Below are 12719 nucleotides of genomic sequence, written 5' to 3' on the forward strand. Positions count from 1 at the left end.
CACCCTTGTGAGATGAGTGTGTGGTTTTATCCCCATTTTACAGGTGGGAAACTGAGGCACAGAGAGATTAAGGTTAAAAGTGTCCATTAATTTTGGGTGTCCAACTTGAGACTTCGGACCTGATTTTTCAGCGAGCTTAGCATTATATAGCACTTTATATGTTCCAAGCACAGCTCCCATTGACTTCAGTTGCAGCTGTTAGTGCTGAGTATTTTTGCAAATCAGACCCCAAGGCACCCAACTCAAGTTGGGCACCCCGAAAATGAGGAGTGCACAATTAGTGACCACCAGTGAAAAATAAGGTTTAAGTCAGTGGTGCCCAAACTTTTCCTGTGGCGCCCACCCTTACCAATAATGCAATCTTTCCACATGCCCCCTGCATTCCCGCACAGTTGGCTAAGCAGAAGAGCTTGGGCTAGAGGCAGTGCTGGTCAGGGGGTGGACAGAGAATGAGGGCAAAGCTGGGGTGGGGCTGGAGGCAGAGGGGTGGAGCGGAGCTGCAGCTGGGACTGGGGCAGAGCAGGGCTGGGGGCACTTCCTCCCTGCCCCCCATGGGGACTGGCCTGCCCCCCCCCCCAAGTTCCACCCCCTGAATGTTCCTCCATGCCCCGCCCCTAGGGGGACCACACTCCACAGCGCCCTTAGGGGGACCACTTTTTAAAGTGATTCGACTAGCATCACACAGGAACTCTGTGGCAGAGACAGAAACAGAACCCAGTTCTCCAAGGCAGCATTCAACAGCCTTAACCATGAGACTGTCCTTTCTCTTCCTGCCTCATTCGCCACACACCTCCCAAATTCTGCAATAAGTCAGGCAGGAGTCCTACAGGCAACAGCCTCTTTCACAATACAACCCTGATTCATCCCCAGAGAAGGTTCATCCTGTGCACTGATAAAGGAGGGGTCCTGTGAAAAAAACTGTGTAATTAAAGGCTATGTCTGTACTACAAGCTGGGGGCATGATAACCAGCTCACGTACACATCCTCATGGTAGCTCAATGAAAGCTAGTGCCAGTTGTGCACACAAGCTGGGAATTACATCCCTCGCTCATGATATAGACGTAGCTGACTATATCATAAAGCACATGCATAACGGGGCCAAATTAAGGTTGCACAGGCAACCTTAATTCTGACATTTCCTAACTTTTGAGGGCTTGAGTTTCCAACCTTAAAAATGTTCTTTTAATATAGTTTGTGTGTGTCGTTTCCTGAGTTTTTAAAAAAACAAAGTGAATAAACACCCACATGAGTCCTCAGCAGGGTTGGAACATTTAGATCCCCCACAGAGACCTCTGCCACTTAAACTAACTGGTACTAAGCTAAACTAATGGAGTAACTGGTACTAATATTTGTAGGCTGTTATCTTCTATGTGGGCTGGACACTAGAGGGGGATGACACACATGCTTTGCCAGTGCCACATTTTACTTTTGCTGATAGCAAAATAATGTTGAGACTTTGGAATATGGAGTTCCTTTTCAGATTCTGGAGGGAAGCATTCTCTAGTGGTGACAGTTCTTTCTGACCCTGTCTCCTACAATAGTCTGTCCCAGTGCTATTTCTCCCCGTCCCGCCTATCCGGCTTGTAATTTCACATGGGAACAGAATTAATGATGAACCTTCAACTGTAGATTTGCATTTCTTGACTTCTGAGTTTGATCACTCAACATTAATATTTCTTTGGTGGGAATTTTTTCCAGAAATCTTTTGCTTTTGTTTTTTTAAAGAAAAGAAAAGAATAAAAGTTGCCAATGTGAACAGTATGTTCCATTATCAGGAACTATTTGGCTTGATAAAGATGGCTGCCTTCATAAGTAACTAAGGTTGCCAGGAGCCAAACAGCCCAGATAAAGGTCACTATAAGCCTTCATCTAGGCAACCCAAGCCCAACCATTATTGACAGAGGCACCCAAATACTGATGAAAGCTGAGCAGAACAGTATCCGTAGTGTCACCTGTGTTTCTTACCCAGGATGGGAACCTGTGCAGTGGTGGAGTGGGAGGTTTGCCTCCTGGGTCTAGTGGTCCAGCTTCAGAATTCCCAGCTTCATTTTTGCCTGAATCAGGATGCTGATCAATCTCCACACCCATCCCAACCTTTCCCCCCACTGGGCATCCTTCTGTCTCCATCTTCTCTGGCAGCTCATCATCATCAATGTCTGTCTCCTCCACTTGTGCAGGGCAGAGTGTTGAGGTTGTTATGGGCTGGAAGGTGCCAACCTCTGTGCTCATTACATGATGGAAGCGATCAGCACCGGGCTGGGGTTGGCTGTAATGTCTCTTTGCTAGCTGGATACTGTCTCTTGGGGTGCTGGGTGTCCGGATTTTTGGGAGAGTCAGACTATTGCCTAGTCCACATTCCCTCCCTGAAAAGCTTGGCTGTGTTGAAGTAATGAATGATGGCAAATCCACTGTTGGCTCTGCAGTTGGGAGACAGCCATCAGGGGTACTCATCATTTCCCCTGAGGATGAGGAGTCCAGCCTGTGGGAGCGGAACTTGGCACTCAGCTCATCTGAGGAGTTGCCCAGCTCTGATTCCATCTGATCTGAGGTGCTAAGAGAGCTCTGGTTTCTCCCCAAGGAAGACTGGAAAGCCAGGGCTTCAAGGACACTTGCGGACTCAACTGCAGGGTCCTGTAGTGTGGGATCAGGGCACCCTGAGCTACTGTCAGAGATTACAGTAGAGAACGTATCTTTCTCTACAGAGGGCTTCCAGTTCAATGGGTCAGGGATGACCCTGAGCATGTTCTGGGAGGGGAATGATTTAATGGCTTCTTCTGCAATGGAGGCTTCATCAACGAGGATCATAGTTGGTGTAGGGGGAACACCTTTAGCAGCTCTTCCCGGACACTCCTGTTTGACACCCATCCCAAGGAGCACGGGATTCTGGTCTGGTTTCTCAAGCAAGGGTGACAATAGCATTCTGGGCACCATAGGGTTATAGCTCCAAAGAGATTCAATAGGAGGGATGGTTGTCAGATCTAAAAAGAGAGAAAAAGGATAGTTAGGGCATTTAAATGTTTTTTGTCCAAAGTGTTGCTTGTTAGGATGAGTTCCTGTCAGACGTATTTCAGCCACGGGGTATGTCTACACTGCATGTGGGAGCAATTCTCCCAGCACAGGTCCACAGACTTACATGAGCAGAGCTAGCATTAGCATACTAAAACCAGTGTTTACTTTGTGCCAGGGTTTAGCCCCAGCACCTGTGGGCTTGCCACATCAGTTATTAAATTTACAAAATTGCTTGAGACCCAGGACCTAATTGCTTGAGCCCTGGCACCTCTTTCATTACAAATTAAGCACTGACTAAAAATAACTGTGTAGATGTTGTGGCTCGGGCTCTCAAGTCTCAGGGGTGGAGAAGGTAGGCTTGAGAGCCCGAGGAACTGAACCCAGGGCACTTGTCTCTCAGCACTGTGCTTAGGTCATTAGCTCATAGCTACTCTAATGGCAGGACTGGTATTAAATTTTCAATGAATACCTGTGGAGCTGGTGAGGGAATAGCACCTCAGAGGGCAGCCATATCTCCATCCTGATCCCTCCCCTAGGTATAGGGCCTGATCTGAACAATGCCTTAATGTGAGTTTGGAAAAGGAAGTGCGGAAACTGCTCATTGAAACTCTCTAGGCCAGATCTGCTGTCTCACTCCACATAGAACAGCTGGACAAAGAGGAGAGGGTTCTGCCCCCTGCCTTTTGACTTTTAGCCCAAGGATTAGAACATTGACCTGAGATATAGGAAACCCAGGTTCAAGTCCCCCCTCTCTGCCAGAAGGGTAGAAAGGATTTGAAAAGGAGTCTCTAACCACTGAACTATTGGATATTCTCATGTGGGGTTCCCTCAGTCTCTCCTCTTGAAGCTGTTCCACTGTGGACAACTTATGAAGAAGTGATTGGCACACTAACCACTGGACTGTACCACCATTCTCACTTTCTCTCTCTCTCTCTCTCTCTGTGTCTCAATGACTGTTTAAGTGTTTATCCACAATGGAACAGTCCTGGGACTTATGTGACTAAACCTAAGGCTTAGGCCCCTAGGTACCTTTGTGAATCTGGGCCTAAAACCCACATTCTTGAGAAATATCACAGGGTGACTGGCCCTTTGAGAGGGAGCAGAGTCCTGTGCAGCTGCGACTGATTACCTGCTGCCCAACTGGGCTTAAGGGAAGGCACCTGGGTCTGCAGCACAAGGCAATAGGAGAGGAAGCTGCAGAATAGTTTGAGACAGTAGGGGAATAAGACTGCAGCCTGCCTAGCCCAAAAAGCCGGGAAGAATTAGAATGAAGCTGGAAGGCTTGGATCCTCTTCTGTGGGAACACCCAGGACTAAGTTTGACACACTGTGGGGTGGGGGAACAGACTGTGGGTGGGTGTTGGAGTGGACTGGGGTGAGAAGGATTACTAGTACTGAGTGTTTTTGAATTGTATATACATAAATTAGACCCATTAGAGGAATGTTTTAAGGACTCTGGACTGGGAGACTTATTTAAGGAGCCCTGAAGATGGAAGGCAGGGTGCTGTACTGGGCATATATGTCCTCTTACTAGATATAAAGGAACAAGGACCATCAGTGCATGACCCTAGAGGCACAAGGAACTGATTGTGACACCCACCCAGTCCTAATATGATGCCTGTATAAATTCTCCCAACCCTGACATCAGTGTAACTCTGCAAAAAAGTCATTCATATGAAATATTACAGTATGTTTCCAGAATCCCAGGCATGTTGGGAGATGCCTGTAGATGAAGCTGTTAATATCAGCATGGCTGGTTGCAAGAGATTTATCGGTCTACTGAGGCCTCTCAATTTAGCCTGGCAAAGTGAGTCTATGCAATTAGGTGGGGGTAGGGGTTGGGTGGGCAGTGCTGAGCTGTCTGCTGTTCAATGGGTTGGGATCCAGGGAACACTTAATACTAGATTATTAACACAGCTTACCAGTCATTCTGTCTGTGTAAACAGCCAGAGCCAGAGGGGATGAGAGAAACCCACTTGCAAAGCACCTGACCGGAAGTGTGCTGGGATTTGGCAAGAACTTTGCATGGTTTCCCTGGTGATTGAAGGGTGGGGGCGAGGCATAAAACATCTCAGAATAAGAGTTTAGCAGGAGAGAAATGCTCCCTATCTGCCTAGTGCAAATCTAGGTCTTCTGCTCCCATTTCTAGACTTTTTTTTAAATGGACTCAATTTAGGCTAGAAAAGTTGGGGAAAAGGAAACTCCCTCCTTTTAACAGTGAATTATATTCTGATGAAAGGTGCTGGATTCACAGTCCTAGAGAAGAAAGCCTTCTCTTTAGCCACAGAAAAGGTCAGGGGTGCTGGAGAATGTGTATAGTGGGTGCTGAGAGCCACTGAACCAAACTGTAAACCCTGTATATAATGGAAACCACTTCAAGCCAGGGGGGTGCAGTAGCACCCCTAGTTCCAGCACCTATGGAACAGGTACAGCAAAGGCATAGGCAATGTAAGCTTCTTCCTTATCTGCCAAAATGCCTCAACCTTGTGCCGGAGGGAACACTCTCCTCCCTCCCCCCAGAGCAATGGGGAGAGTTCAGTCTTCTTGGCTCAGTCAGTCCTTACTTCCACTCTGGTAAGATGTCAACAAGAAGTCCAATAGTGCCTCTTGTGATGGTGACTCTCTGGCAATGTGGATGCCTCTACCCAGGGAGGAAGTATAGTGAAATTCATCAAGGACTTGATCTTGCACTACTGAAGTCAATGAAGGTTTGCCAATGACAGCCTTGACCCCCTGAGCAAAAGGACCAGCCAGGCCCATTAGCTTGGAAGCAGTCGCAGCCTCCTAAACCAGAGGTCCAAGATTCAATCCCCACTGGAACCAAATAAGGAGCATTGTTAGGATAAAAGCAACTTGCCGTCTATAGCTTCTTCCATCCAGATGGTTTTACAAACATTGATATAATTAAGCCTCACAGGTCAGCATTATTGTTCACATTTCAAAAATGGGCAAATTAAGGAACAGAGGTTATGCCACTTGCCCAAGTCATACTTACTAATCTATGGCAGAACCCATGATTCCCGACTACCAGTCCTCAGCTGGTTACTAGGTTACAATTCCAAAATGAACATATTTACCTTGTAATGCATCTTGAAGGGCTTCAATTTGCTCTGTCAGCCTCTGATTACAGTTTTTCAGGTGGTAATTTCCTAGCTCAAGCTATGAAACAATAATAAAAACTGAAAAAAATTATTCACACACTCTCCCCAACATTAAGAAGTGTTTAGGTGTCTGACTGCAATTAAGTGTCAAGATAAGAACAAGAAAAAGAACAGATAAATTTAACTTTAAGCTCTGAAGCCCTTCTCAGCAGCAGCTTCTGCCAGTTGGAATAGCCCTTCTGCACCTACCCACTCTTCCCAAATATCCTTGGAAAGCACCTTTCTTCTCCCCTGCATAGGCCCCATCATTTCTCTCACTGCTATTATTTATAATTTACCTGTAAAATATTTTGGAAAACAATTGGTATGAAAGAGACAGCTAAACTACTATTACTTGGGAGTGTCAGCTTTCCTTCCTCTTGCACACAATGTAATGGGATCCCCCCTGTGCCCCAGGAGGGACTGGGTGGGGAACACATGAAGTTAACCCTCACGAATACATATTCAAGGGAGGGGAAAGAAACACATCACAGCGAATAATCCAAGCAGTACTAAAGAGACTGGGGACTCTCACCCAAACACAGGGTTCACATAAAGAATCCCTGCACGACCTATAGGTGTAAAGCACCATGCTAACAACTTCCTTCCTGAAACAAATTGAGAAATCCAAAGTTTGGAGATGTATGTGTGGCCTCAATCCAAGGAGTAAAGAGTTACTGAGTCTTTTAAAAAGTGCTTTGAGATGGGACAGCAGGAACCTGATCCAGTGCGCACTGAAGTCAGTGGAAAGAATCCCATTGACTTAAGTGGGCATTGGAATGAGGTAAAGCCCCAGGAGCTGAGAGGGGTTTGGAAGAGAGGGGAAGGGCAGACATGAGGGAATGCCATGCTGGAGGAAAACAGTGTCAGACAGAGTTAGTAACTTTAAGGAATAGCAGGAAATAAAATGGCTATGTGCCAGGTGCTGCCTCGGGAGGAATGACAGGAACTGCATCTCAGGATTCACAGGAGAGGGTGACCGTGGGGAAGTCTTTTGCTTCCTCTAAATGAGAGAACAATTTACTTCAAATTCTGGTTCTTGGAGGTGGAAATCTGATCATGGCAACTCAGCACCAGTTTACTCCATTAGGCACAAACTTTGCCCAAATCAGTAAATTGTCCTAAGTCAAGGACAGAGGATCTGCCCCTGCATCATGAATTGTGTGCTCTGGCAAACATTAACTCCTTTGTGGCAATGAATATCTTTACTCCTGGGGAAATTCTGTACCAAAAAATTAAAAATTCTGCACACAATATTCTCAAATTCTGAAAAATTCTGCATATTTTGTCAAAATAACACAATATAATCATACCACGTTTCAATTATTTTTGGTCATTTATTTCAAAATACCTGTCAGCAAGTATGTCTGTAACAATACAGATGACAAAAAAGACCCCCATGTGTCCCTCCACTCCCACTCAGACAGCCATTTTCCCGATCCCCATGTGGCCCTGCACCTCCCTCCCCAGTGGCCCTGCGCCTCTACTCTCATTCAGCCCCTGCCCCAGTCTGTCCCACACTAGCCCTTATGAGCCCCCCTCTGACTCTCCAGCAGCCCCACAGTGTCTGTCTCCCCATATCCCCTTTCTCCAGACCTAGCCCCACAGGCACTGTGAATAAGGCAGGCTTTTTCTCTTCCCTAGCTGGCCAGGAGCTGTAGCTCTGTTCTATCACCACAGCGCCATCTGGTGGGGAAAAGGAGGAACTACAGCAGCTTTCCAGCTGAATGACAGGTTTCAGAGTAACAGCCGTGTTAGTCTGTATTTGCAAAAAGAAAAGGAGTACTTGTGGCACCTTAGAGACTAACCAATTTATTTGAGCATGAGCTTTCGTGAGCTACAGCTCACTTCGCTGTAGTTCACGAAAGCTTATGCTCAAATAAATTGGTTAGTCTCTAAGGTGCCACAAGTACTCCTTTTCTTTTTCCAGCTGAAGTTATTTTCTGCTGAGGCTGCTCTGTTCTAACACTGTAGTGCCCTCTTGTGGGCAAAAGATGGAACTGCAGCAACTTTCTGGCAGAAGCTTTTTTCTATGCAAAAAATTAAAAATATGCATGGCACATTAAGTATGCGCCTGTTCAGTGGCGTTGAATTCCCACAGGAGTAAGCCAGTGTAGGAGAATACAAGCATTTAAGACAACATTAAAAGTTTCACTCAGTGCAAGAAGAGACCTGACATGAGTTTCTGTATGTAGATATCACCCACACTCTAGTCTGATGGCTGGTTAGTTAACTGGGTGGCACAATAGCTATGCCTTTGAGTGACCACATTTTGTCAATGACTTTGGAGAGCCCATCCTGCCTGTTGGCATGAGGCAGTGGTACAGAATTCCCCCAGGAGTAATAATATCTTGCTTTTATTGTCCATACAAAGTGCTCGATTTACAACTCCAGCAACATATAGAATCACCACTCCCAACTGCACACCACAGAAGATGACAACAGGCTGGAGACTCACCTCTCTTAGCTTAAATGTTACCCATTCCTTGATCTTGGCAGCTTTGTCTTGAACAATTTTAGCTTCCTCAGCCCTCAACTGCTTCTGTGGCAAAGAGAGGATTAAATGTATTATGGGAACATGGTCATGATGTTCTTAGTGGGTTAATGTAGCAGTAGTGGTTTATAAACTGGAACTTCCATTTAGTGAAGTGGTCCCGGGACTAAAGTGTAGTTAGATATTAATGCTCACCTGGCCTCTGATATCAGGCCCCTTTAAGGTGTCTGGTGATTTCAAGATCCACTTGAGTCATTTTTGAAAATTTAGGCTAACAATTCCAGGGTATCTGTTTTGGGGCCCTGTTGTATCTTGGCCTAATTCTATCTTGAGCAATTACATTCTGCCTCCCAGAGTTTCATTTGTACATAGTCTTCTACTCCTCTTATCCTACATTATTATGTAATGTTGCTCTGCGGTGTTAAATAGCTGTAGTTTTCCACCCAATCGGTGGCTACATGTCAGTGGAGAATTAAACAATTCCTGTGTGTACCTTGTAAAATGTTTTGCAGTCCTTCAGAATGAAGAGAATTCTATAAATGTCAATAGTTCTATCTGGAGCTTAGAGGGCAGGTGTTAGAGTTGGAGGTTTAGGAAGGATGGTTACTTTGAAAGCCTGAAATCCCATCAAGGTCCCTGTGACACACAGCTGTTGCTCTCACTGAGAAACCAAAGTCAACGTAATATAATCGGGGACAACAGGCTCAAAACCTGAGACTGGACACCCAGGGAGCACTGGTCTGTCTATAGGTGGTATATTGTCACAGAGTGACTGAGCCCCTTTTTAGGAAGAATGTGTCACACCTCCTGTGACTGAACTGGTGTATCCTAGCTACCACTGATTAGGGGATGAGGTAGCATCTGGGGTCAGGAGATATAAGGAGGCCTGGGAGTTGGAAGGAAGAGAGACAGGCCAAAAGCAGACAGATGGAGACTCTGGAGCTTTGGTTGAGCCTCTAAACTTTATCAGGAGACGATGGGGATAAGCCCAGCAACCTTCTATTTGAAGGAAGATTGAGGACTGAAGAAGAGTCAAAAGTGACAAAAGGCAGCAGAGCCAGAGGCTCTAGTTTATGCCTTTGAGATGTGCTTAATCAAAAACTATCCTGTGACAAAACTGTTCTCAGCCCAAGACAGCACTGAAATGTTTGGAGGGACCCTGGGAGGGAAGGGGGAACTGAGTCAGGGTGCCTACGGGGCACCTTCCTACCATGAGGGGAAACTCAAGGAGGATTTTACAGGTATGTTCTGTGTGTGTACAGTGCCTAGAATAAGTTCCTGGCCAGGTCTCGTAGGTGCTACAATAATATTACGAAGAGTAATGTTTGAGAAATCAAACAGGGAGTATTCTTCCCAAGTGATTGCCAGGGTAATGACACCATGCCATCAGCTTTGCGGTTATGTCATTTTTCTCTTTTTCCCTTCTTAAGGGAATTTGCTGCTGAAAGATGCTAGACTGATACTGCTGGAAAGTGAAGGCCTCTGTCTAGCCTCAGATCAGGTATAGCGTGGGTGGTGGCAGTGCAAGGCTCCCCACTCCAAAAATAGCTTAGATACCTTACAAGGAGAAACCAAGCCTACGAGCAAGAGGGAGAAGTTCAGTCTCCCTGGCTCCTTCAGCCATTGGCCTCTCTACTGAGGCTGACAACAAAGGTGACAATTGTGATAGTGGTTTTGTGCCAAATCTGCTGGAGGCTTTTATAACATGGAGTCTAGTTCATTAGAAACTAAGGATAGTAAAAATGATCACTCGCCTCCTTTTTGCACTCTCACAAAGTAAGAGAATAAAGGGTTCACTCAATCATTGACACGTTCAGATACAACAAATAAAAATAAATCTGCTACTTCATTGTTTTAATTGCTCTGTGCAACTCAATGCCACAGCAGCACATCTAGTTCAGATACTGTTTCTGGATTTAAATAGTCCTGGATAATTCTATGACCAAATAATGACTCTTACTTTAATATGCTTAACTACAAATGTTATCAAATCTCATGCTTCATGTCAGGGAGGTAGGATTCTCTCCCTTTCCCCCCTTGAGTACAGCATTGTAACATTTGCAATGTGTATTACTCTACTTGTTTGCCTTCCTCTGAAGCATCAGGTGCCAGCTTCTGCTGGAGATGAGATTTCAGACTTGATTGACCAGTGGTTTGATAAGACCTGGCAAATCTTATATAATGCATTTTACATAGGCCTTTGAACATCAATCAAATTGTAATGACCCAGACTAGATTCAGATCAAAGACATAATGGTAAGAGACTCACTATCCTATTACCACACCCCAGAACCACTAAAATCTCTACACTTAAGAATTGAATCATATAGACAATCAGGATGTCAAAGGCTGTTTTCAGTCTGAGATGTCCACTCTCCCAGTCTAGTCTGAATTTAAACCAGTGATCCCAATAAAGCATTTTCCCATCCCATTATGAATCACCATCAGCCCAAACTTAAATGGGGGCAGATTTGACTTTGGTTTTGTCTATTTGGATTCCTGTATTTCTCCTTGGCAGGAGACAGGTTTCAGAGTAACAGCCGTGTTAGTCTGTATTCGCAAAAAGAAAAGAAGTACTTGTGGCACCTTAGAGACTAACCAATTTATTTGAGCATAAAGTTTCATGAGCTACAGCTCATTTCATCGGATGCATACTGTGGAAAGTATAGAAGATCTTTTTATACACAAGATCTTCTATACTTTCCACAGTATGCATCTGATGAAGTGAGTTCCACAGCATGCATCCGATGAAGTGAGCTGTAGCTCACGAAAGCTTATGCTCAAATAAATTGGTTAGTCTCTAAGGTGCCACAAGTACTCCTTTTCTTTTTGCAGGAGAGGAATCTTGCTTTGATCAGAGAACCATTGTACGAAAGACTCGGGTCACCCTACCAGCCAGAAGGAGATTGTTTCCCTTCACAGATTGGCATAGATGAAAGCACATGGATGCTAGAGAGATAAGCAAAGCCTTGCACCATATGTTACCTACAGTCCCACTGGCCCATGCATGCTACAGATCTCCCAGTGGAAGGTGGCTTTACCTGTTTCTCCAGCTGCATTTTCAGTCTGCCGATCAGATCATCCTTTCCTTGCACTGTGCCCAGCAGCTCCTGGTATTTTCTGTATAGGGTACTCTCTGATTCGCTGGTTTTCATATTGGCCAATTTCACCTTCTCTTCCATTTCTCTGACCTGAAAGATACCCTCACACTTTCACTGTAATGACCATGGGTGGTGGTGGTGGTAGTGGTGGAGTTAATGAAAACTGAATGTGATGGCATGAGTTTCTTTAGTGGTAACCACTCTGAATGGGGGCTCATCTTTATGATGGAGGGAAAGAAAGAAAAATCTGACCTTTGAAAAAACACTCTTACAGGCCTAAGGTACTCTGCAATTAATTTTATTTTCAAATGCAGTGTGTTCAGTTCTGACATTGCCACTGGCATCATTGGGGGACAGGGTGAAAGGCAATGAGAAACAAGAGAAGATACAAGTTTGTATCTGAGCACTTCACAATCTGTGGTAATAGGGAGGCCATATAAATACCCTACATTATATAGAAAGGCAGGGCTCTCTACACTGACTACTGCGAATACCATATTGAATTATTTACCCCCATTAATACCAGATTCAATACTTCAAGATCCTACTTGTCCTCTTCAAAGCCTTTGTGTTGTAACTACACTGGGGAAACTTACCAAAAAATTCCCACTGCTATGATCCCTAGTTTAGACAAAGCTTTGACAGCTTCTGGTGGTTTTGCAACTGTGCAGGTTAAACCTGCTAACTAACACAGTGGTAAAAATGCTGAAACCCATCAGAGCCTTGCCTCCCTTTGGGCTCCCTTCTATTCTACTTTATGTAGGTTTTTATACCATGCTTATCACTGTAGTATTTGATGGCCTTCTAGTAGTGCATTAAGCCACGTAACACTTGTGTGTGTGCTCTCTCATCCTCTCCCGAGAGGGAGAAGCATGTGCAGTGAAGTGTCTTGTTTTGAGGGAGGGGGCGTGTTTTAAATATAACTATCTGCAGCTACGTGTTTATATTAGAGAAGGCAAGGTCAAAATAATGCACC

At 45.0% G+C, this 12719-nt stretch overlaps 1 protein-coding gene across 7 annotated transcripts in view; it reads right to left on the reverse strand.

The window, feature by feature from the left end:
- PLEKHH1 (pleckstrin homology, MyTH4 and FERM domain containing H1) overlaps positions 1-12719 on the reverse strand; it is an 81537-nt gene that overhangs the window by 41323 nt on the left and 27495 nt on the right. For 5 of the 7 annotated variants that reach the window (XM_048854067.2, XM_048854065.2, XM_048854068.2 and 2 more), the window contains exons 4-7: positions 11684-11833; positions 8607-8690; positions 6086-6167; positions 1966-2978 (exon numbers count right to left, since the gene is read on the reverse strand). In XM_048854067.2, the coding sequence (XP_048710024.1) occupies positions 1966-2978; positions 6086-6167; positions 8607-8690; positions 11684-11833 (1329 nt within the window). Of the gene's footprint in view, positions 1-1965; positions 2979-6085; positions 6168-8606; positions 8691-11683; positions 11834-12719 lie in introns of those variants that run through there. The other 2 variants (XM_075129634.1, XM_048854071.2) reach the window with 2 other exon arrangements.

The sequence above is a fragment of the Caretta caretta genome, chromosome 6, assembly GCF_965140235.1.
Source record: "Caretta caretta isolate rCarCar2 chromosome 6, rCarCar1.hap1, whole genome shotgun sequence".
Taxonomy (NCBI): Eukaryota; Metazoa; Chordata; order Testudines; family Cheloniidae; genus Caretta; species Caretta caretta.